Genomic DNA, 24668 nt, shown 5'->3' with positions numbered 1-24668 from the left:
ACAGTTGATGAGAAAATACAAATCAGATACACTTAAAAATTAATAAAAGTATAGAACAAAGAAAGCCTGCATTAATTTCATTTTTTATGCAAAATAAATCAATAACTACAGGTATAAAACCTATACATTTTATTAGTATATATAGAAGAATATATAGGTATATATTCCACAATATAAAAAATATTTCAAACCATCATGTTGTAGAGTTGACTTATTTTGGCCAGGTAGCTGCAACTCACATAAAATCAAAGAGAAAAATGAGAAAATTGTGACATGTTTAATTTGTAACAAGATTAACTTAAAATACTAAGCTTGTTTTGACATTGAAAAAAATATCAAGGTTTGATAGAGAATTGTTTTGGCCTTTTAAGCCAAACCATTTATTAATATGTTATAGTAAGTAACAATAATAATTTAAAATCCTACGAATTGTATTACTGACCACATAGTGCACACTTCATGGAAACTATACCAAGTAGTAGTCAAATCTGTGATAATAGTTTTCTTTTAATAACTGTAAAAGTGAAAGTTAAATTTTAAATAACTTACCACTATTTCTGTTGTAATTTCATGTCTGCTGAATTTATAAATTATGACATATGCAGAGACTCCTGATACACAGAATATTCTGCTCTCTGGACACCAGTAAATCATCTGAATGGCAAATGGGTCTTCCTCTACAATTTCACATGTTTGTTTTCCTTCTCCGACCTTCTGTTTTTCAAACACTTTTGAAGTTTTTAGCTTGTACAGCATCTGCAGAGTTACTATAAGACATCGAAGCACAGTTATCTTCTAATTTAAACTTAATTCTTAGATGTTATTAAAGCTTTACCAATATATTTGTTAAACCACAAAAGTAAACCTAAGTAGACAAAGTGAATTACATTTATCTAGTAAGCATTTAATGCCACGCTTTCATATAGTACAGTAGCTAGAGGGAGACTACAGGAAAAAAATAAACATTCCTTGAATATATACTACATTCCAAAGAATATATAGTTGCTTTCTTGAGTCATTCTCAGAAAAGTCTCATGAAGGAAGTATTTTAATCATTATTTATTGATGAAAATATTGGGGATCAGAAAGTCTAAAATGGGAATATTGAAAATAATTCTTCCCTAGCAGAGACTCCTTAATTCTTTATCTCAGTTTTCCCCTTTCATTGCTAGATGAGAGGGTGATGGTATTCCTAGAGGGTTTACTCCTCTCAACAAATTTTTAGACACTCCTTGAGATAAGAAACATTGTAATTTACCAGTTAGCAATATTGGGAGTCCAAGAATCTGTAACTATTTAAGAAGGGTTCTTTTCTGAGTGGCTCTGTGTCAAGAAAGGGTCAGATATAATCTCCTAAATTGTGTTTGTGAACTGTTTTCAAGAATATTTGGGGGAATATTTTTCCATTGGAGACCAGATGGTAATAACTCTATAAAAGAACTATGATTCTACAAAGGATCCTTGAGTAAAGTTTTAAATATGAGTCCTGTGAAAAGTGCATCACCTGAATCTAATAATGAGAAACATTAGTCAAAACCAGACTGAAGGAGATTATATAAAATAATTGGCCTGAACTCCTCAAAAACCTCTATGTCATGAAATGAAGACTCAGGAACTTTTCCAGATTTTTTAAAACTCAGAACATACAATGACTAAATGCAAAAATAATCCTGGAATTTTTTGTTGTAAAGAATATTAATCTGCGGCCGGGCGCGGTGGTTCACACCTGTAATCCCAGCACTGTGGCAGGTCGAGGCAGGCGGATCACCAAGTCAGGATATCGAGGCCATCCCGGCTAACATGGTGAAACCCCGTCTCTACTAAAAACACACACAAAAAAATAGCCGGGTGTGGTGGTGGGCGCCTGTGGTCCCAGCTACTTTAGTCGGGAGGTTGAGGCAGGTGAATGGCGGGAACCCAGTGGGCAGAGCTTGCAGTGAGCCAAGATTGTGCCACTGCACTTCAGCCTGGGCAACACAGCGAGACTCTGTCTAATAAATAAATAAATATATATACACACACACACACACACACACACACACACATATATACACACACACATATATATACATACATATATATGTGTGTGTGTGTATTTGCAAAAGCTGAATAAAATCCGCAGATTAGATAATAGTGTTGTGTCAGTGTTAATCTACTGGTTTTGATGACTAAAGTCTGGTTATGTAAGCGAATGTTTGTAGGAAATACACACTGAAGTATTTAGGGGTATGTAATGTGTCTCCAACTTACTCTCAAATGGATAAGAAAAAAAGCTATATGTATATATGTACATGTGTGTGAGAGAAAAATGTGAGGAGGAAAGAGAGAAAGAGTAAGAGAGAGAGCCGGAGAGAGGGAAAGAATATTTGGAGAATCTGGTTGAGAGGTATAAAACATTTCATAGTACTTTTTTTTGCAATTTTTTGTAAGCTTGTAATATGTCAAGCTAAAATAGATTTTTTAAAAAATGGGCAAAGGATTGTATTGGGTGCTATAGCCTGGCTTCTGAGGTCAGGATATCATTTCTATGATTATTTATGTTACATGACAACAGTAAAATGATGTTGCAGACATCATTAAGGTCCCTCATTAGTTGACTTCGAGTTAATCAACAAAGAGCTTATTCTTAACAAGCCAAACCTAATCAGATGGCCCCCTTAAAAGAGGGACTGAGGCCCTCCCTGAAGGTAAAGAGACACTCTCTCTTGCTAGCTTTGAAGTAGCAAGCTACCATGAGCTCTGAATGTGCAAGAAAATGAAGTCTGCCAACAATTACATAAGCTTGGAAGAGAACCTTGAGTCTCATGAAGCCGCAACCCCAGCCAACACCTTGATTACAGCCTTGTGAGACCTCGAGCAAAGGACCTAGCTAAGGTATAATCAAATTCCTAACACACAGAAACAGTGAGATGACAAATGGGTATTGTTTTAAGCTGTTAAATTGTGGTAATTTATTACTCAGCAATAGAAAACTAAGATACATAATAATATAAACTCAGTAATTCAAATTCATTTTGCTTTCTATATTAGACAGTGTTTCACAAAGTTAGCAAACCAAGTGATTTTTTTTAGACATCCATTAAGTTGGAGATTGACCTTGATTACAGTAAAAATATTAAACATGCTGCCATCATTTGCAATTTATATTCTAAATGTGATAAAATATTTATTTAAAAACTACCTTCTCAAAATATTATTATGCATGCTTAAAGGTGTTATTCACTGTAATAATTAAAGTGTTAAAGTGTTCTCTACATTTAATTTAATTTATTTATTTATTTTATTTATTATTGTTATTTTGTTTGGAGACGGAGTCTTGCTCTGTCACCCAGGCTGGAGTGCAGTGATTTGATCTCGGCTCAGTGCAACCTCTGCCTCCCGGGTTCCAGCAATTCTCCTGCCTCAGCCTCCCAAGTAGCTGGGACTATAGGTGCATGCCGCCACACCCGGCTAATTTATATATATATTTTTTCTTTTAGTAGAGACGGGATTTCACTGTGTTGCCCAGGCTGGTTTCGAGCTCCTGAGCTCAGGCAATCCGCCTGCCTAGGCCTCCCAAGGTGCTAGGATTACAGATGTGAGTCACCACGCCCGGTCCTCTACATTTTAAAAGCCAAAAAGTGACTGAGGCGGTGGGAAAGGAGCACTGGCATCACTATGCAATGAATTTTGTTCCAGGAACAAACTCAAAGATTCATCAACAGAAAGTCTGTTGCCCTTTGAAGTTTCTCTTTGGGCACTTGCTTTTTATTATGTGAAATCAGAAGGGGACTTTAGAATGCATGAGTTTAGATCTTTTAATCCTTTTCTCTTGCTGATAGTTTGTTTGCTTGTTCAAGGGACTCTACCTTGTGGGCTAAGAATATTGTCAATATTCAACCTTCTTCCTCTGCTTGTGTGTTTATTGTAGTCTTCCTCAGAAGCTATTCATTTCTACAGCTTCAAATATCACTTTTATGCTGCTTCTTCATTGGTTTCCATTTCTGACTTTTCTCCCTACCTGTTGGATATTTTTACTTGAATTTTCTGGTTTTACTAAAAAATTCAAAGCTCTCTTATATTCCTTCTTTCCAAAAGAGTTACCTACATCTTCCTGGTTACTCATATGCAGAAACTTAGAGTCACTGTTAACTTGTTCTTCACTCCTATTCCTGTCAAAAGTTAACTATCTTCCAAAACTCACACTAAATGTTAACTCCATCAAAATACCTTTCCTGGATCTACCAGGTCTCAATAAGGCTCTCTCATTTCTGATCTAAATAATCTGCATTTAGAGTTCTTATACTGCTTTCCCTATAGTTATATATGTGCATTTCTTTACCTTTTCTAATGACCACAATTTTTCTGAAGGGTATATGTGAGTATAATGAAGTCTTAAGTATCTTTGCATGACCTTCAACATTGAGCAGAGTACCTTATTTATTCTTTAAGTTACATAATTCTCAAGAATTTAAAAAGAGTTCTTACAGTTATCAAATCATTTGATCTTTGCAGGATGTGGTAGATGAGTGGGGAAGAGAAGAGAAGACTGGAGGGATATAAGCACTTGGCGAAGACCACACAGGTAGGATGTGAAGGAAATTCCTTGAACAGAGTTAATCTGACAAAGTTTGGTACTTTTTCTGATGTATCATGCCTCTTGTGGATATAACGGGTTGCTGACAAAGAGTGACTTAGTCTTGTTTACCTTATATTACAGAAGAGAAGTAAAGTAGAGATAATACTTTCAACTGATCTAACAATGTAGGTAATGGATTTTTGTAACACAGCCACATATGTATGCTAAAAATATATCTGAAATTTTAATTGCCCAAACTAAAAAGTGGTAGTTGGCTATAAGTAAATACTAACCAATTGGTTTCTGTTGTACAGAAACTTGAAACTTACTTGCAGAAGCATCCCAAAATTTTATTGATCCATCTGCATGACTAGATGAGAAATAAATTAGCATTAATTAAAGTATACTAAATAAAAATAATAATCACTCCAAATGTACAGAAACTTGAGTTACTGTTGATACAATTTTGATTCAAAAACACCACGTTAATGAAAACTAATGTATGCTAAACCATTTCTAAGCTTAAAACAATGGTTCATTTCTTAAACAATATACTAAAATCTAAAGATTAGAAAAAGAACAATAATTCCTTAGACTTTACTGTAAAAAGATTATATGTGTAATGGAGAGCAATGAAACATGGCCCGTGGAAAGTGAACAACATATTTTCATGTAAAATTATTTATATTCAATAAAATGATAATTTTGATATTAATATAAATATGAATTGAATATCATAGTAAAATTGAAGTTAAGTTTCAAAATATAAAAGCAAATCACCAAATGTATCTAGAGTTGCATCATTATTTGGTAATAATCAAATGTCAATTCTATAAAAACTCATCAAGAAAATAGAAGAAGATATAATACTTCCCAACACTTTTGATGAAGTCAGCATTACCCTGACACCAAACCCACACAAAAACATTACAATAAAAGAAAATTACAAACCGATATTCCTCATGAGAATAGGCATAAAAATTGTCAACAAAATATTGGCAATGCAAATCAAGTAATATATAGAAAGGATAGTACATAATGACTAAGTGGGTTTTCTTAGGAATGTAAGACAAACACTTAAAGAATCAACTACCATATTAAAATTCACCATATTGACAGATTACAAAAGAAAATCCATATTGTTATCACAATAAATGCAGAAAAAGCATTTGACAAGATTTATCATCCATTCCTAAAAAACTTTCAGTAAACTGGGAACAGAGGAAATTTCTATAACCAGATAAAAGGTGTGTAGGAACAACCTACAGATATCTCCTAACATACATAATAATGAAAGATTGAATGTTTTCCCCTAAGATCAGGAACAAAGCAAAAAAAATGTTCACTCTCACCATTCTTATTCAACATCTTATTGGAGGTGTTAAGCACTGAAATAGGGAAGAAAAAGAAATAAAAGGCATACAGACTAAAAGGGAAGAAATAAAATTATTTCTATTTGCAGATTTTATGGCTATGTAGAAAATCCCAGAGATTCTACACAAAGGATACTGGAACACATAAATGATTAGCACAATTATAAGACACAATATCAATATACAAAAATCAATTGTATTTCCATGGAATAGCAATAGACATTTGGAAATAACAAAATAGTACCACTTACGACAGTGCCAAAACCAAGAAATAGATAAAATCTAACACAGTTTGTGCCAGATCTGTATGCTGAAAATTGTAAGATGTTGACCAAAAAATAAGGCATTAATAAAAGGAGATATATGTTATTGATAATTGTATCACTTATTAGATGTTTGTTCCCCTAAATGGCATATACATTCAGTGTAATCACAATTAAAATATGGTAAAACAATTTTTTGTAGAAATAAACAAAGTGATGGTCATACTGCCCAAAGCAATGTGCAGATTCATCACTATTCCTATCAAACTACCAGCATCATTCCTCACAGAAGTAGAAAAAAAACTATTCTAAAATTCTTATGAAACCAAAAAAGAGCCTGAATAGCCAAAGTCATCCTAAACAAAAAGAACAAAGCAGGAGGCATCACACTACTCAACTTCAAACTACACTATTAGGCTACAGTAACCAAAACAGCATGGTACTGGTTCAAAAACAGACACAAAGACCAATGGCACAGAAGAGAAAACTCAGAAATAAAGCCTCACACCTACAACCATGTGACCTTTGACAAGGCTGACAAAAACAAACAATGGGGAATGAACTCCTTATTCAATAAGTGGTGCTGGGATAAGTGGCTAGGCATATGCAAAATAGTGAAACTAGACCCTTACCTTTCACCATATACAAAATTTAACTCAAGATGGATTAACAATTTAAATGTAAGACCTCAAACTACTAAAATACTAGAAGAAAACCTAAGAAATACCCTTCCTGATATCAGCCTTGGCAAAGAATTTATGGCCAAGCCCCCAAAAATGATTGTGACAAAAGCAAAACTTGACATGTAAGAACTAATTAAACTCAAGAGCTTCTGCACAGCAAAAGAAACTATCAACAGACTAAACAGACAACCTACATAATGGGAGAAAATATTTACAAACTATGCATCTGACAAAGGTCTAATATCCAGAATCCATGAGGAAGTTGAAAAAACCAAAAAGCAAAAAACAGATAACCCCATTAAAAAGTGGGCCAAAGACATGAACAGACACTTCTCAAAAGAAGACATACAAGCAGCCAATAAACATGAAAAAATGCTCATTATCACTAATCATCAGAAAAATTAAAATCAAAACATGACCAGGCACAGTGGCTCACACCTGTAATCCCAGCACTTTGAGAGGCTGAGGGGGGCAAATTATGTGAGGTCAGGAGTTCTAGACCAGCCTGGCCAACATGGTGAAGCCCTGTCTCTACTAAAAATACAAAAATTAGCCAGGCATGGTGGCACAGACCTATAATCCCAGCTACTTGGGAGGCTGAGGCAGGAGAATTGCTTGAGCCCAGGAGACAGAGATTGCAGTGAGCCGAGATCATGGCACTGCACTCCAGCCAGGCCAACAGAGCAAGTCTGTCTCAAAAAAAAAAATAAATAAAAAGAAAGAAAGAAAATCAAAACATAATAGGATACAATTGTACAACAGTCAGAATGGCTATTATTAAAAAGTTGAATAGTAACAGATGCTTGCCAGATTGCAGAGAAAAGGGAATGCTTAAACATTGTTGGTGGGAATGTAAATTAGTTAAGCCACTACTGAAAATAGAAAGCAGTTGGGAGATTTCTCAAAGAACTTAAAACAGAGTTGCCATTTGACCCAGCAATCCCATTACTGGGTATATAAACAAAGCAACATAAATCATTATACCTAAAAGGCACATGCACTTGTATGTTCATTGCCATGCTATTTACAATGGCACACGGAATCAACCTAGGCACCCAACAACAGTGGACTGGATAAAGAAAATATGGTACATATGTACCATGGAATATTACATAGCCATAAAAAAGAGTGAAATCATGTCCTTTACAGCAACATGGATGTTGTAAGCCAGCACAGGAACAGAAAACTAAATACCACATGTTCTCACATATAACTGGGAGCTAAACATTAAGTACACATGGACATAAACACAGAAACAATAGACACTGCAGACTACTAGAGCAGGGAGGGAAGGAGAGGGATTTGGGTTGAAAACTATCTGTTGGGTACTATGCTCACTACCTGTGTCTAATATGCCCACGTAGCAATCCTGCACATGTACCCCTGAATCTAAAATAAAAGCTGAAATTATTTTTTTAAAAGAAACTAGATTAGCCAAAGTAATTTTGAAAACTAAAAACAAAGTTGGAGAACTCAAACTACATAAGGTTTAAGTCTCACCCTAAAGCTACAATAAAGTTTTTGTGCTACTGGTGAAAAACAGACACATACAGCAGTGAAACAAGGTAGAGAGTCCAGAAATAGAACCATATTTATATGGTCAACTGATTTTTTATTTTGAGAGGTGATTAGTCACTGAGTGGCTTACTCTATTTTGTTAATAGCTTTATTCAGATGTAATTTACATAATTATAAAATTCAACCACTGTGAGTGTACAGTTTGATAATTTTTAGTAAATTTACACAGTTGTCACATTGACATCATCATCCAGTTTTAGGACATTTCCGTCACTCCAAAAAATTACTCATGGCAATATGGAACCATGTTTCCCATCCCCAGCAGATCCCCAATAATCTACTTTCTGCCTATATGAATTTTTTTTTTCTTAGAATGTTTATATAAGTGGAACCCACATAATATCTGCTGTTTTTGTGTCTGCATTTTTCACTTAGCATAATGTTTTTGAGGATAATCTTTCTTACATGTATTAATAATTTGTTCCTTTTTGTGGTTAAATAGTATTCCATTGCATGGATATACTCTATTTACCCCTTCACCAAATGATGAACATTTGGGTTGTTTTCAGTTTTTGGCTATTACAAATAAAGACTATGAATGACTTTGTATGTTTACTCTAATTATAAACTTACAGATATTTTTAAACTTTATTACTAAAAAACATCTGCAGGATGTTGGTCTGAGACTCTATATACCCTGACAAAATTTAATTCTATTTTATTTTTCATCATGTAATACTTGATATGAAAATAACAATGTATGTAACAGATTTAATATACAGAATATAATCGTATTAAAACCACTCAACCAAAGAACTAACATTACTAATAACTTGCATCTACAGATGTGTGGCCTAACAGAGCAGTCCCCAACCTTTTTGGCACCAGGTACTAGTTTTGTGGAAAACCACTTTTCCACAGACGGGGGTGGTGAGAGATGGATTTGGGGTGAAACTGTTCCACCTCAGATCATCAGGCATTAGTTAGATTCTCATAAGAAGCATGCAACCTAGATCCCTTGCATGTGCAGTTCATAATAGGGTTCGTACTCCTATGAGAATCCAATGCTGTACCTGATCTAACAGGAGGCAGAGCTCAGGTGGTAATGCTCACTTGCCTGCCACTTAACTCCTGCTGTGTGGCCTGGTTCCTAACAGGCCATGGACTGGTACTGGTCTGCAGCCCAGGGGTTGTGGACCCCTGGCCTAACATATTACTTATCCTGGAACAAGGTCCATGTGTGCTTAAGCAGAATGTTTTTCTCCTATTGCTAGGTGTAGTGTTTTGTATATCTGTTAGGCCCAATTGTTCTGTAGTGTTTTTCAAATACCCTGTTTCCTTCTTGATCTTTTGCCTAGTTGATCTATTCATTATTGAAAATGTGGTATTGAAATATACTACTATTATTGTGTTACTCTGTTCATTTTTTCAATTTTGTCAATGTTTGCTTCATATATTTTGATGCTCTCCTGTTACATTCATATGTGTTTGTACTTTTTATATCTTTCTGTTGGATTGACTCTTTGATTATTAGGTAATGTCTTTCTTTGTCCCTTGTGAGTTATTGGCTTAAAGTCCAATATAGATGTGTTCATTTCGTTCTCCTTTGGTTACAATTTGCATGGTACATCTTTTTCTATCCTTTCACTTTCAACCTACGTGTGTCCTTAAATCTAAAGTGAGTTTCTTGGAGGCAGTATATAGTTCTACTTTTTTCTATCAAGCCATTTTATGTCTTTTGATTAGGGAGTTTAATCCATTTACATTTACCATAATTATTGGTACAGAAGAACTTACTAATGCCATTTTACTATTTTCTATATGATATGTGGTTATTTTGACCTTCTTTTCTTCTCTTGTTGGCTTCCTTTGGGTTTCATTCATTTTTTTGTTTAGTGACATACTTTTATTCCTTTTTCATTTTCTTTTGTGCATATTCTATAGGCATTTTCTTTGTGTTTACCATAAGGATTACATAAAACATCTTCTAGTTATACCAATCTATTTTAAACTATAACAACTTTAACTACATACAAAAAAATCTACTCCTTTACATTCACCCTCTCTTTATGTTATTGATGTCACAAATTACATATTTTTATATTTTGCATCTATTATCATAGTTTTACAGTAATTGTTTTTATTATTTAAATTATATGCCAGAAATCAAAGTTATTTATCCACCACCTTTACAATATTACAATATTCTATATTTGTCTATAAATTTAACTTTACCAGAGAGCTTTTAAGTTTTTGTATGCTTTGGTGTTGTTGTCTAGTGTGTTTGTTTCAACTGAAGGAACTCTCAGCAATTTATGTAAGACATGTCTAGTGTTGATGAATTCCTTCAGTTTTTGTTTATATAGGGAGGGCTTATTTCTCCTTCATTTTTGAAGTGGGTTATGCCAAATATAGTATTCTAAGTTGGTGGGGTTTTTTTCTTTCAGCACTTTGAGTATATTATCCCACTCCCTTCTAGTCTGCCATGCTTCTGCTGAAAAACCTGCTGACAATCTCATGGGGATTTCCTTGCACGTGATAAGAATTTTTCTTCTTGATGCTTTCAAGATTTTCTTTTTGTCTTTGATTTTTGACAGTTTGATTATAATGTGTCTCTTTATGAGCTTCTTTGGGTTCATATTATTGGACTTGTTTAAGCTTCTTGAATTTGAATTTCCATTTCTTTCCTCCAACTAGGGAAAATTTTGACCATTATTTCTTCAAGTAAGCTCCCTGCTCCATTCTCTCTGCTCCATTCACTCTCTCTCTCTCTCTCTCTCTCTTCCTACCCCTTCTTAAATTCCCATAATGTATACATCAGTCCACTTGAATGTGTTCATAAGGCTCTTAGGCCCTCTTCTTTTTGTTCCTCTGACTCAGTAATTTCAAGTGACCTATTTTCCAGTTCACTGATTCTTCCTTTTGCTTGGCCAAGTCTGTTGTTGACGACTCTCTAATGAATTTTTCAAATAAATTACCGTATTCTTCAGATCTAGAATTGTTTCTTTTTAATAATTTCAAACTCTGTTGATATTCTCATTTTGTTCATGCATCATTTCCCACATTTTGTTTAGTTTTCTATTTGTATTCTCTAATATATTGAGTTTCTTTAAGATGATTATTTTGAACTCTTTGTCAGGTAATACACAGATTTCTGTTTCTTTAACCCTTTTCCCATTAAGAATAAAAAAGTACAGCTTGCTTCCAGTGCTCGTTTAATTTTACATAAATACACTTTTTGAGGCTGAAGAAAATCTGACTGGTTTTCAATGTGAAAATAAAACATGAAAACTGTTCCTGGAGTTATTTCTGAACAGAACTAACATCAGAATAGTCTATTTCGGAAAAAATAGATTCACCAAATGAATCCTCAGCCAAAAGCTGTACAAGAATGATGTTACCTTCACATGTAGGAATGCTGTGTTTTCTAGGATATGACATTTTCAGTGATGGAGAATTACTATATTTTGTAAATGGAAATACCACTACTAAAAACAGAATGCTGTAAATACAATGATGTCTTTTATTTCCAAAGTCAATATACTTGAGTGATACGACAATAATAATAAAAGTGAGATATTTTGAGGTAAAGTTATCTTGGCATAAATGTCACAGCTGCAAGTGCTACCAGTGAGTATTGTTGGGACAAGTAGGAAAAGGGTTAAAATCAGTTACTGGATTTTTTTTTTTTTTTTTTTGTCTCTCTGATTGGGCCATGTTTCCCTGTCTCTTTGTATGCTTTCTTTTTGTTGACTTTAATATGAAAAAGTAGTCACATCCTTATGGACTGACTTTGTACAGGGGACATTTTTCATAAATCAGTTCAGGTAGAGATTCTAAGAGCCTCTCAAACTTTTTATGGGAATTTATCTTCTCTGGGCTTGTGCATGTAATTCCTAACTAGTGAAGTTCTCCAGTTTCTTTTTCAGGAACTTGTAGTATCTTGCTGCCCCTAGTATCTGTCTGAAATACTGCAGGTTCTCTGATGCTACAAGCCACTGAAATATATTTTGCTCTCAGTGGCACCCAGGTATGCAGAGTATGCCAGATCTCTATCACATGATACAGAAATTAGTCCCTTGAGCAGCCACTATAAATCTAGAACATTGCATATATCTTCCACTCCTTTCTTTCCCTCAAAAAGGTGAAGCCATGAGTTGCACTTTTCCTCCTAATTGTGAGCTGTGCCAGCTCAGAAGAAGGACTGATGTTTCTGAAATGCCACACTTTTCTTACCCATTTCAGTGTGACCATTCTTGGCTTTGAGCTTGTCTGGGTACTGTGACTTCCTAAACGGTTTCTGAAGTTATCATAATGGCTTTTTGAACCATATATTGTTGTAAAGTGAGTGTATCTGTAGAGAACAAAGTCTAGGGCTTCCTATTCTGTTACCTTGCTGATGTCACTCTCAATTAATCCTTTTTCATACTTTTTTTCCTGTCTTTTTACTCTCAAATTGTCTATGCTGTTATATTTGAAGTGAATGTATTGCAAATAACATATAGCTGGTCATGTTTTTAACCCACTCTATCAATCTTCATATTTGCATGGAAGTATTTAGACCATTTATATTTAATATAATTATTGATATGTTAGGGCTTCATTAAACCATATAATTTTTTCTGCTTTTTTTCCTGTTTCCTCTTTTTCTGCCTTCCTGTTACTTGAAATATTATAGTGCTTCCATTTTGATGTGTCAGTAGTGTTTTTAAGTACACCTCTGCATAATTTTTAAAGTTTTTTTAGGTATTACATTGTATCACAACTTATCACATTCTACCAGTGTCATCTTATTACCAGTTCAAGATATATAAAAGCCTTAACTTTCTTTACATCTTTTTATCCTCTCCCATTTATAATTGTGTTAAATATCTCCTCTATACACATTTAGAACCATACCAGTCAATGTGATTATAGTAACATCAGACACTGTTACTCTAATCTTTGCTTCAACCATAAAATATACATTTAAAAATTCAAGAGATGGAAAGCCTATTGTATTTATCCATACTTTTGTTATTGTATTATTTCTTCCTTCTTGATGAACCAAGGCTCATTTCCTTTCTGTGTAGGGAACTTCCTGTAGTTACTTTTTTAAAGGTAGATTTGCTGTTGAAAAATTCTCTTAGTTTATTGCATCTGGAAATGATGGATTTTGATCTTTATTTTGCCTTAATTCTTGAAGGATATTTTCATTGGGTATAGGATTCAGGATTGATATTTCTTTTCTTTCAGTACTTGAAAAATACTCACTTTTCCTTTTGGCAGGCAGATTTTTCTGATGAAAAATCTGCTGTCATTCAAACTGGTTTGGCCCTATAGGTTAGATGTCATTTCTCTATTGTGACTTTCCAGATTTTTTTCTTTTAGTATTTACTGCTCAGAAGTTTGATGATAATTTATCTTGGTATAGATTTATTGGGGTTTGCTCAGCTTCTGGAATCTGAAGGTTCATGTTGTTTTGCTAAATTTGATAAGTTTTCAGCCATTATTTCCTTAATACTTTTCAGTCCCACCCTTTCTTCTCTCCTTCCTCATTTATTTCTGTTGACACAGGGAAGGGGATAGGGAATGGTAGCTACTCATTACTGCTGGGCAGTGGTGATAATTCTAGCTCCCCACTGACACCACAAGAGAGGGGTTTCACCCCATGATTCAAAGCCCCAGCTCCCTACTCTGCTTTATCTGACACTCTGGGGAAGCTGGGGTACCTCATTATACCTTGACAAGGGTGAAAGTCTAAGCTCTCCACTTGGCCTTTACTGGAGTGAGTTGGGGAGGGCCACAGTTGTGTGTGTGGGAGGAAGGGGTGTGTGTGTGTGTGTGTGTGTGTGTGTGTGTGTGTGTGTGTGTGTGTTGTTAAACCTAAGTAGAGAGATTATTTTCTAAATGTTTTCTGTCTTGATATACTGCTGCTTTCTTCATTTCATGGCTAAAGAGAGCTAGGTTTTGTTGGGATTTTTCATCTGTGTCCATTCACATTTCTAGATTACTAGCTTCTTTAGCTCTAATTCTGGGATATATGAGGCAGAAAGAAAACTTAGGGAACTGACTTCCATGTCATTCTTTAAGACTTAGGGGTCCTACCTGGTCTGACGCTTTTTCACATTTCCTAGTCATCTTATGTTTATCTTATATATAATATCCAGAGTTTTTAGTCATTTAGTGGGAAGAATAGGAAAAAGTATATTTATCTTCCCATTAGCGGAACGCTTATTACCTTTTAAATCTCATATTTATCGTTAGTTATGTCTCTATTTTTGTTTCTAATATTAAAACATCAAGTGGGTTGTCATACAAAGAAGTGTTATTTCTGGTGCTGTAAGTTTTGAGAAATATTTAAAATAACCACCTCGTACAGATATAGAGCAGTGATTCCTGAATTTGGCAGAAATAGGTAAGTGTTTGTAAGGGCCTTTGTAAAGCTAATATTCTGTGATTTCCAGTGAAGACTAATATCTCATGACTTCCCCACTTTGACTTTCTCCTGGTGATATAATCTATGCTTTCTTTTTTGTTATTATGTTTCCAATGGTTTGATTATATCCTCTGTCAAGATGAGAATCTTTGGGTAGAAGCAATTTCTTATATCTTTACTTTTACTTAAACTATTATTCTGCATAGAACACAATTATGGAAAAGTATCAAGACTCAGTAAACATCTTTATGTTGATGAATTAATAACTCACAAAACACATCTACTTACCCAGTAATAATAATTTCTGGATACGTTTGTGCTCCAAGGTTCCAAGCTCCTCCACTGATTGGCCACTCCTAAATAGATTATCCAGAAAGTATATATATATGTTCAAATGGCTTAGAAATTTAAAATGAAAATAGCTTAAAATAATGATAAAAAGTTCACTTAAACAAACTGTAAAATAATCAAGAATGAAGTGTGTAGCTGTCTTTTAATTTTTTCATTGAACAAACACGTCTAAATGCACAATTCCATCTCCCTTAAAAATATAGATTTTAGTCAATCTTATCATTTATATAAACAAATCAAAGAAGTATTTTTAATTGTACAAATACAGTGTTGCTACATGTGTCATATAGTCTCATATAGTCTGTGTACCACCAAACTACTGTGGTGCCATTTAACATAGAAGCTATGTAAATAGTGTCTCTTGAAGTTGTCCATCCCAACAGCCCTGGGAAAATAACAGAAATCATAATAGATAATCTGTTACAATTATAAATAGTTGAATCTTGTAGTAAACTATAATAAAAAATTCTAGAATGTTATTTAACAAATGACTTTTAATAATTATGTTTCCTAAACCATTAATTAATTATTAACTAGGAAGACTTGAGTCTTTTTGTTTTCTTAAAACATAAGTTTTCATCTAAAATAAAGCTTATATCTTATGACTCAAATATATATTAATATAAGTACATGCTTAGTATATAAATGCACATAATAGATAAGTATATCAGTATATAATTATATACCTTCTATATAAGAAATTATACCTCTGTAGGCTTAAAGCTAAGTAGCATTTAGAAAGTTTGAATTTAAGAAGTTACGTCTTTAATAGATGTTGGTTTTTAAATTAGAAATAATTTAGTTCAAGTCCTCCTATATGGAATGTAAGAAAATAAAGTAATGGGAAAAAGTATGATCATGTGATATGAATACAAGAAAAGTTATTTATAATTTCTACTTTTACCTTATTACTGTATCCTTGTTTTTTATGCTTGACTCCTATGGAATACAGTACTAGAATCAAATCCGGAGGACAATCTGCAAAGTATGCTGTGCATGTAACTGGTGATTCATGAATGTCCATGGGATATGGATTTTCAAAGATTGGAAAACTAATAGATAAAGACAATATATGAGTGTTATTTTACAAAGAAAAAATAGAAAATAATTTTGATAAAGTAAGCCCTAAAATGTCTCTAAACGTTTACTATAAATTTCACTTGTTTTTTAAGTACCATAAAACAAGAATTGTATGAACAAAAATGATCTTTTTGTAACAGTAATTTATAAAATGTAATGTTAATGCTAGTAAAATTTTACTCAAGCTCAAAATTTACTTCTCATAATTCTAACATTCCACAGTGGCATTGCTTTGCTAATACAGATACAATGAATTCTATTAATCTGAAACTATTATATAACAAGTTTACTTAGTTAATTCACTAAAAATAAACTAAGAACTTTACCTACATACAATGGTAAATATTTATTTCGTATCCTTACAAGTATTAAAATATAAATAAATTTTGACTTTCTTTCAGTGGGGGTGCTATGGTTTGGACGTTTGTTTGTCCCCTCCAAATCTCACCTTGAAATTTAGTCCCCAGTGTTGGAGGTGGAGCCTAATGACAGGTGTTTGGCTTATGGGGCAGATCCCTAATGTCCTGTCTAGGAGGTGAATGAGTTCTCCCTTTTCGTTCCTGTGAGAGCTGGTTGTTAAAAAGAGCCTGGAGTCTCCTCCTTCTTGCTTGTTTCTTCTTTCATCACGTAACCTCTGCACACACCAGCTCAGCTCCCCTTCACCTTTTGCCATGAGTGAAAACAGCTGAGGTTCTCACCACATACAGATGCCCAATCTTGTAAACAAAATAAACCTTTTTTTTTTTTTTTAAATTACTAGCTTCAGGTGTTCCTTTATAGCAACACAAAACAGACTAAGACAGAAAATTAGTACTGAGGAACGGGGTGTTGCTATAAAGATACCTGAAATTGTGGAAGCACTTTAGAAATGAGTGACGGGTAGAAGTTGGAAGAGTTTGGAGAGCTCAGAAGATAAAAAGATGAGGGAAAGTTTGGAACTTCTTAGAAATTGGTTAAGTAGTTGTGACCAAAATACTGACAGAAATATGGGTAGAAAAGGCCATGCTAATGAGGTTTCAGACAGAAATTAGGAACTTATTGGGAACTGGAGCAAATATCCCCATTGTTGCACTGCAGCAAAGAACCTGGCTGCATTGTGGCACTGTAGCAAATAATTTGGCTGCATTGTGGAAGGCTAACCTTAAGAGTGATGACCTTGAGTATCTGGCAGAAAAAAATTCTAAGCAGCAAAGTGCTCAAGAAGTGGCATTGTTACTTTTAACAGCTTACACTAAATTATGTCCACAATGGAATCACCTAACGGAAGAATCTATAATTAAAAGAGAAGCAGAGCATTAACATTTGAAAAATTTGCAGCCTGGCCATGTGGTAGTAAAGAAAAGAGTGTTTTCAGGAGGGGAATCTAAGCAACTACTTGCTAAAGAGATTAGCATGACCAGTAAGGGAGCAAGGTATTAATAGTCAAGACAATGGACAAAAGGTATTTCACAAATCTTTGAGGCCACCCATCCCATCACAGTCCCAGGAGCCTAGGAGAACAGAATGGTTTTGGAGGACAGGACCAGGGCACCATTGCCCTGTGCCCCTTTGGGTCGCTGTTCCTTACATTCCTACAACTCCAGCTCCCACTATGGCTCAAATGGACCCAGTTGCTGCTGTGGTTGCTGCTCCAGAGGGCACAAGCCATAAGCCTTGTGAATCCACATGGTGTTAAGTCTGCAGGCACCCAGAACACAAGAGCCATGGAGGCTTGGCAGCTGCCCCCTAGATATCAGAGGATATATCAAAAAGCCTGGGTGCCCATGCTGAAACCTGTCACATAGGCAGAGCCACCAGCAGTGTGCAACCTCAGTCTGGAAAAGCCTCAGGCATTCAACTCCAACATACGAAAGCAGCCACATGGACTGTGTGCAGCAAAAACATGGGGACAGGACTGCCAAGGCCTTGGGAGACCACTCCTTGCACCAGTGTTTCCAGGATGCAGGACATGGAGTCAAAGAAGATTATTTTGGAGCTTTAATATTTAATGTCTACTCTGCTGTGTTTTAAAGCTGCATAAGACTTGTTACGCCTTCCTACTGGAATGGAAATGTTTACCCAACACCTATAGAACCATTGTTACCTTGGAAGTAAAGAACTTGTTTCATATTTTATAATACTTCAAACTTTTGAATGGATGTTAAAATGAATTAAGACTTTGAGACCATTGGAAAGGAATGATTGTATCTTATATGTGAGGACATGAGTTTTGGGGATTCAGGAGAAGAATGCTATGATTGGGATGTTTTTCACCTTCACAGGGGCAGATTCCTCATGAATAGATTAATGCCTTCCCTCAGGGACGAGTTCCCACTCTTAGTTCCTACGAGAGCTGGTTGTTTAAAAAAGCCTGAAACCTGTCCCCTCTCTCTCTTGCTTTCTTTCTCACCATGTGATTTCTGCACATTCTGACTTCCCTTCACTTTCTGCAATGAGTAGAAACAGCCTGAGACCCTCAACAGATGCAGACACTCAAACTTGGACTTTCTAGACATCAGAATTGTGAACCAAAATATCATTTTTCTTCATAAATTATCTAGCCTTGAGTATTCCTTCATAACAATATAAAAGGGACTAAGACAAAGACGTAATACATAGGAAACTTTTAAATTTTTTGAAGGAATAATGAAAAGATGTGTGTCATATGTAGGTTTGTGTGTATGTGACTGTGTATATCCAAAAGATCATTTCCTATGTAAACTAGAGAACATAGTTGGAATGAAGACTTATGGATGTAATAACTTTCATATCCTCAAGCTTACTATAACCTTAAAAAGGAAATGAGTATGAAATCAAATTTAAAATCCCTGTAGCTATTTAGAACATCGTATGTACCAGGCACTGCGCAAGGAGGAAATTAGTATTATTCGATGCCATATCTGTTCCAGGTGTCATCATATAACTTCTGAAACTATGTGTTTTTTTAGGGTAGGAGGTGCCTGTTAGAAAACAGTTTTTTCTCATATTATTAGGAACTTAATTAAAAAATTAGGAGTTTAGTCCAATCTCCAGAAAATATGGTGTGTGTGTGTGTGTGTGTGTGTTGTGTGTGTGTGTATGTGTGTGTGTTCTGGAAGCAGTTCTCTTTCTACCAATCTGAAATGTTGCACATAGTATCCCAAATAAGAATAGTTATATATGCAAAATCAGGTTAAAGGAACAATTCATGTCTCTTTAAGTGACAAGTAGGTTAAACTAGAGGTACCAGAGGTTAAACTAGATATATCAGAGATTCTCTGTTTCAGAGTACAAATTATTAACATTTCTAAGATTAAAGAGTTAGAAGATAAATGGATCCCCTTGAAGACAAGGCCTACAATTTAGAATTTGATAATAGCAAGAGGTAACAATAATAGGCTCCTGACAAAGTTAAATATTATGAAATTTTTTGAGAAAAATTATTTTAGTACATTGGCAAAGAGTAGGCAAAAAGATATTAAAAAGAGAAGTAGCTAACAATTTACAAGAGGAATTTAGACATAAAAGTATAAACTGGTTGCTGTGAAAATAAAAATGAAGATATGAATCCAAGAAATCAAGAATAGAAATAATTTCTAAGCCCTAATGCTTGCCTTTGGGTTGGGGATTAAATGGAGAGAAAAAGATAAAAAGAAAAAAAAAATGAAAAGGATTCCAAAGTTATAACTTGTTTAACATTCAATATAGCTGAGAGGTAACCATTTGGAGGGAAAAAGAACATACTCAGTTTTTGACATGTTAAATTCCATGTAACAGCCAATGAAGTGGGAATGCCACAGAGATTTTAATACATGCTAAAAAAGGTAAAATGTTAGAGAAAACTTGCAAACAAAATGTTAATTCACATACTTATATAGGGTAATGAAAACCACAAGAATGTATGTATACATAAAATGGTAACTTTTATGTTATGCATATTCTGTCACAATAAAATAAAATTTAAATGAAAGAATATATATATATACAGTATATATATATAATTTATATATATATTATATATATATATATAAAATATATATACACACACACACACACACATACACACACTGAAGAAAGTGGCCATGAAAGGTAAAGTATAATGGGCCTGCAAGGATGTTAGATACTTAGGCAAAGTATGAGTAACCAACAAATATGACATACAAAGAAGAGTTAAATACCAATGAGATTAGAAGAGTATATTTTAATAAGACTCATATTAGAACTTCTTAGAGGAATAAGCATAAATCCTTACATCTACACAAAAAGTCTTATGTTGATAATTAGGGCAGCTAAGCAGAATTCCCAGTTATGATGATTTCATGGCCCAAATCCTGCATCCCTTTTAAAATCCTGAGAATAATATCTGCAAATTAGTATGAGGAAGAACCCTGGATCTTACATTTACAAACAACTTGAAGAGTAGAATTCGGATTGATTTATTCAACAAAAATTTATTGAGATCTGACTCCATGTGGAGACAGAGCCCCTCCTTCATGGAGTCTACAGCCTAGCGGGAAGACAATCTTTAAGCAACAGCAAATAGAAAATTGTATCTGTGTCAAAAGCTATGAAGAGAGAAATGTGGGGGTTATGAGAGCCCATATTAGGATATGTTACCAAATTATACAGATAATGAATTTTTAAAAAAAATAGGGAAGTGATATCTGACTTGAGAATCTTACAGATAAGATGTTGGTAAAGAGAAAAACTGAAGAGAAAGTTATTCCAGGCCAAGGAGAGACAACTTACAAAATTGTATAACAAATATATGAGGCTAAAAAATCAGTGGAAGAACATAAAATGATGGAAATTAGTTTCATGCTATTACCATTATAATAAAAATGGACAGAAGATTTTTACTGACAATGTAAAGGAGTGGAGAGCACCACTATAATAGCAGTATTCTATACTTTTTTCAATTGCCTGTAACGTAATGAAAAAGGAAAAAAGTAAAAGAAGGCCCCAGTCTTCTCTGCCCCTGAGATTCTGGTGTTCTGTGTTGTCTGCTGCAGTAGTGCAATAATACTTTTATCATGTGTCATTTTCCATTACTCAGCTACCACATTGCACAAGTTTTCATGATGATTGATTTTCTTTAAGGAAACAACAAAAATGTGATCAATTTTATGTGTCCTGAGTCTTCAATGTTTCTGTCCAAACATCAGGTGCTGCCTTTAAGTTGTCTTACAGTTTTCTCAGTGTTTCCCAAATTCTCTTGGTTTCATTTTCACCATTGAACCAAAGTGCATTTCTGTAATTCTAGCAAACCAATATTCACACAAAGAATATTTCCTATCTAAAGAATACAAATGCCAATTATCTAAAATAAATAGAGTTTAAAAGTGTTACTCTGTACATGGATAACTTACTTGCTTTGTGTCAGATCAACTACAATGAGATCTTTCTCCAGAAGTACTACGACAGCATAGGGTTCTTGAAATTCTACAAGTAAAAAAAAAAAAAAAGAAAAGTTTCCATATTGTATATATTATAAAATCAGCAAAACTGCACTTCCTTTATCCCTATACAAATATTATTTAAATGATGTGAGAAGACCAAACTATAAACCAAAGTAAGAAGTAACAAAGAGCACTTAAAAAATGTGCTTCTAAAATTTAATATTAAGATCACTAGAAAGAACAACAAAAAATTAAAAGTAGCATAGTATAGAGTTAAATATATCTCAATAATCATGGAGTGATGATAATATTGGATTATGTGAAGACAGTGAATCTGTCACCTGATCTCACAAACATTTATCTTTTTCTTCCATAACCTTTGTATTTTAGATCTGATTTTATGCCTACAAGGAGATGTACTGGGGAATAGTATCTCTGCTTCTCTGGGATATGACATATATTCACATCTGTATAAGAACAACACTGCTTAGAATAAAAAGTTTACTTTAAATTCAATGTAATTAGAAATATATTTATAGGTTGTGTAAACACATCAGATCAATCTGGTTCAACTTTAACATAACAAAGCTCTTCAGTTGCCATGGACACCCAGATTGAAGGCCACGAACACGCCAAGATAAACCAAGCATGCAACCACAGGTAGAAGCTAAGTGTCCAGAACAAGGAACATGCACTAAAATTAAGAAGCATACATTGCATGGCGGGCTGCAGGATCCAATCAGACAGACCTGGTATCACACCAGGGAAGGATCCAATCAGAGCATACCTCCTGACATCATCCTATGGCAAGATCCAATTAGGATCATGCCTCATTACCCTCAGACTATAAAACCTGCCCCAATCCTCAGCTTGGGGAGACAGATTTGAGATCTGTCTCCTTGCCAGTTCACTCACAATAAACCTTTCTTGCTGCAAAAACTTGGTTCTTCAGTGTTTGGCTTTCCATTGTGCATGGGCAAATGGACCCAGTTTAGTTCAACAACAAAGTTGGTGACCCAGATCAGACTTCTCTAAATCCTTTCAGGAGATTTTTGCCTGTGGCTCACTAGCTCCATATTAGGGATGGGATCCACCTGAGGGTCTGAGCAGCTGTCCAGGTGTTTTACTCAGTGATTTGCTCTTGGTTCCTGTCTCTCCAGCATGGCCCTGCTGACTTTTGGTGCTTTTACTTTCATTTTTGCAGCAAAGAGAAGTTTTGAATTTTGGAACACATTTTTTCATTATTTTTATTTTTATTTTGTGGTGAATTAATCTCTGTACAAGTGACCAACTCTCAGCTCCTTTCTTATCAACTTCCACTAGGGGGCCTTGTCAATCTCCACAAGGGGGCTTTGTTAGGGGATTTCAACCTTAATTGAAAGGAGAATAAGGGGTATGTTCACGTGGTACTCTTGATTATAAATTTGACTAGGAACTTGACTGGGAACTTGGAACTTGGATGTGTATATGTGTATGTGTTAAGTTTCGGGTTTGTCTAGTCACTTGTTTAATGTTGTTAAGACCACTCAGCAAACCCTGAAGAAGCTGCCAGTGGCAGCCAAGGAGGCCTGACTCAGGGTTGCTGTCTACTACAATCAACTAGACTGAGCAAATTATTTGCTTGATTATGGGCTGGAGATCAACCTTCCCCATCCAGAATGGATTAAAGATGTCTGAAGCTTACAGGGACAAGTTTGAGCCTTGTCTGTTTGCTCCCATTGAGGGGATCAAACTCAGAGTCCAAAATGCTGTGGTTTGTCTTGTTTGATTGGCTGTTTCTGTTTCTGTTTGTATTCTGATATAAGCAGTAATATTTGGCTTAAACAGTGGTTAACATTTTGATAGTACAGAAACAGCCTAATTAGAAAATTATTTAATTGAGGGACTACATTGCTCCCTCCAGCCCTTTTAGGTACTCCTAGGTGACTAGGGGATACCCAACCCATTGGTGATTCACTGGGAAGGAATCTCCATAAGTACCACATTACAGACCCAATATATATATATCTCTGTCTAGTGCAGGGCCTTGCTCTAACCATCTGAGATAAACCTCCAAGCAAAATGAGGAATGTAATTGTAGCAGGACTTCAGCAGAACAAGGCATAAAGGTACAACAGTGGCCAAAGAAAATGCTTCTTCCTTTCTTGTGGTCTTTAAAGCCTTCGGGCAATACAGTAACATTGACCCGAACACCCAGGTAACCTAAGAGTTTCATCAGTCAGAGTGCCCCTGGTATAAGAGGAAAACTACAAAAAGTAGAGAAGGTGTTGGGAATATCAATATCTCAAGTAGTCGAGATTGCCTTTAAGGCATTTAATTCATCTTGTTCAAGTCCAGGAAGGGCAAAAGCAATGCAACATGAGACAACAAGCTATGCTGCTTGCTGTGGCTCTTGCCCACAACCAGTTGAGGCACAAGATGGAGCATGCTAGGAAAAACAAATGGCCATGGGTAAGACCCCTAGGGACCCCACTGCTGGCCAAAATGGCCATACAGTCTTGAGGCCACGATGTGCATATTGTAAACAAGAGGACCATTGGAAATGGGAACGCCCTAACCATCCTGGGCAGGTGGAGGAAGAAGCTGCCCATCAGTCAGCCCACCAGATACCACAGTTTCTGATAGGATTAAAAATAATGGGACTGGGGATCCTCTATGATCTAGGAACGTTGGGTAATAACTAATGTAGAAAAGAGACTTACGAGCTTTCTAATTTACTCTAGAGCTAAACTTCTTCCACTAGCTCCTCTCTTCCTGCCGGTCCACCTGACTACTTTGCTACTCTGGTTCCTCTGAAATTCAGTAAGGGGCTTCAGCTACATGGAACAGAAAAATTTAAACTAAAAATGTTAGTTTGACAGTGATGAAGTTTGAATCTAACTGCCCCTTTCAACTAGTGAGTTATGCCTGACATATGGCTAAAGTTTTTTTTTTTTTTTAATTTATTTATTATTATTATACTTTAAGTTGTAGGGTACATGTGCATAACGTGCAGGTTTGTTACATATGTATACTTGTGCCATGTTGGTCTGCTGCACCCATCAACTCGTCATTTACATCAGGTATA

General features: G+C 35.0%; 1 protein-coding gene across 1 annotated transcript in view; it reads right to left on the bottom strand.

The window, feature by feature from the left end:
• The window catches only part of STXBP5L (syntaxin binding protein 5 like), a 473308-nt gene that overhangs the window by 149971 nt on the left and 298669 nt on the right, over positions 1-24668 (bottom strand). Inside the window, exons 11-16 of the mRNA XM_025375463.1 lie at positions 24160-24281; positions 21572-21644; positions 16069-16216; positions 15102-15169; positions 4888-4928; positions 550-767 (exon numbers count right to left, since the gene is read on the bottom strand). Coding sequence (XP_025231248.1) covers positions 550-767; positions 4888-4928; positions 15102-15169; positions 16069-16216; positions 21572-21644; positions 24160-24281 — 670 coding nt within the window. The remainder of the gene's footprint in view (positions 1-549; positions 768-4887; positions 4929-15101; positions 15170-16068; positions 16217-21571; positions 21645-24159; positions 24282-24668) is intronic.

This window comes from Theropithecus gelada, chromosome 2 (genome assembly GCF_003255815.1).
Source record: "Theropithecus gelada isolate Dixy chromosome 2, Tgel_1.0, whole genome shotgun sequence".
NCBI lineage: Eukaryota > Metazoa > Chordata > Mammalia > Primates > Cercopithecidae > Theropithecus > Theropithecus gelada.
This window is presented reverse-complemented; position numbering and strand designations above follow the sequence as displayed.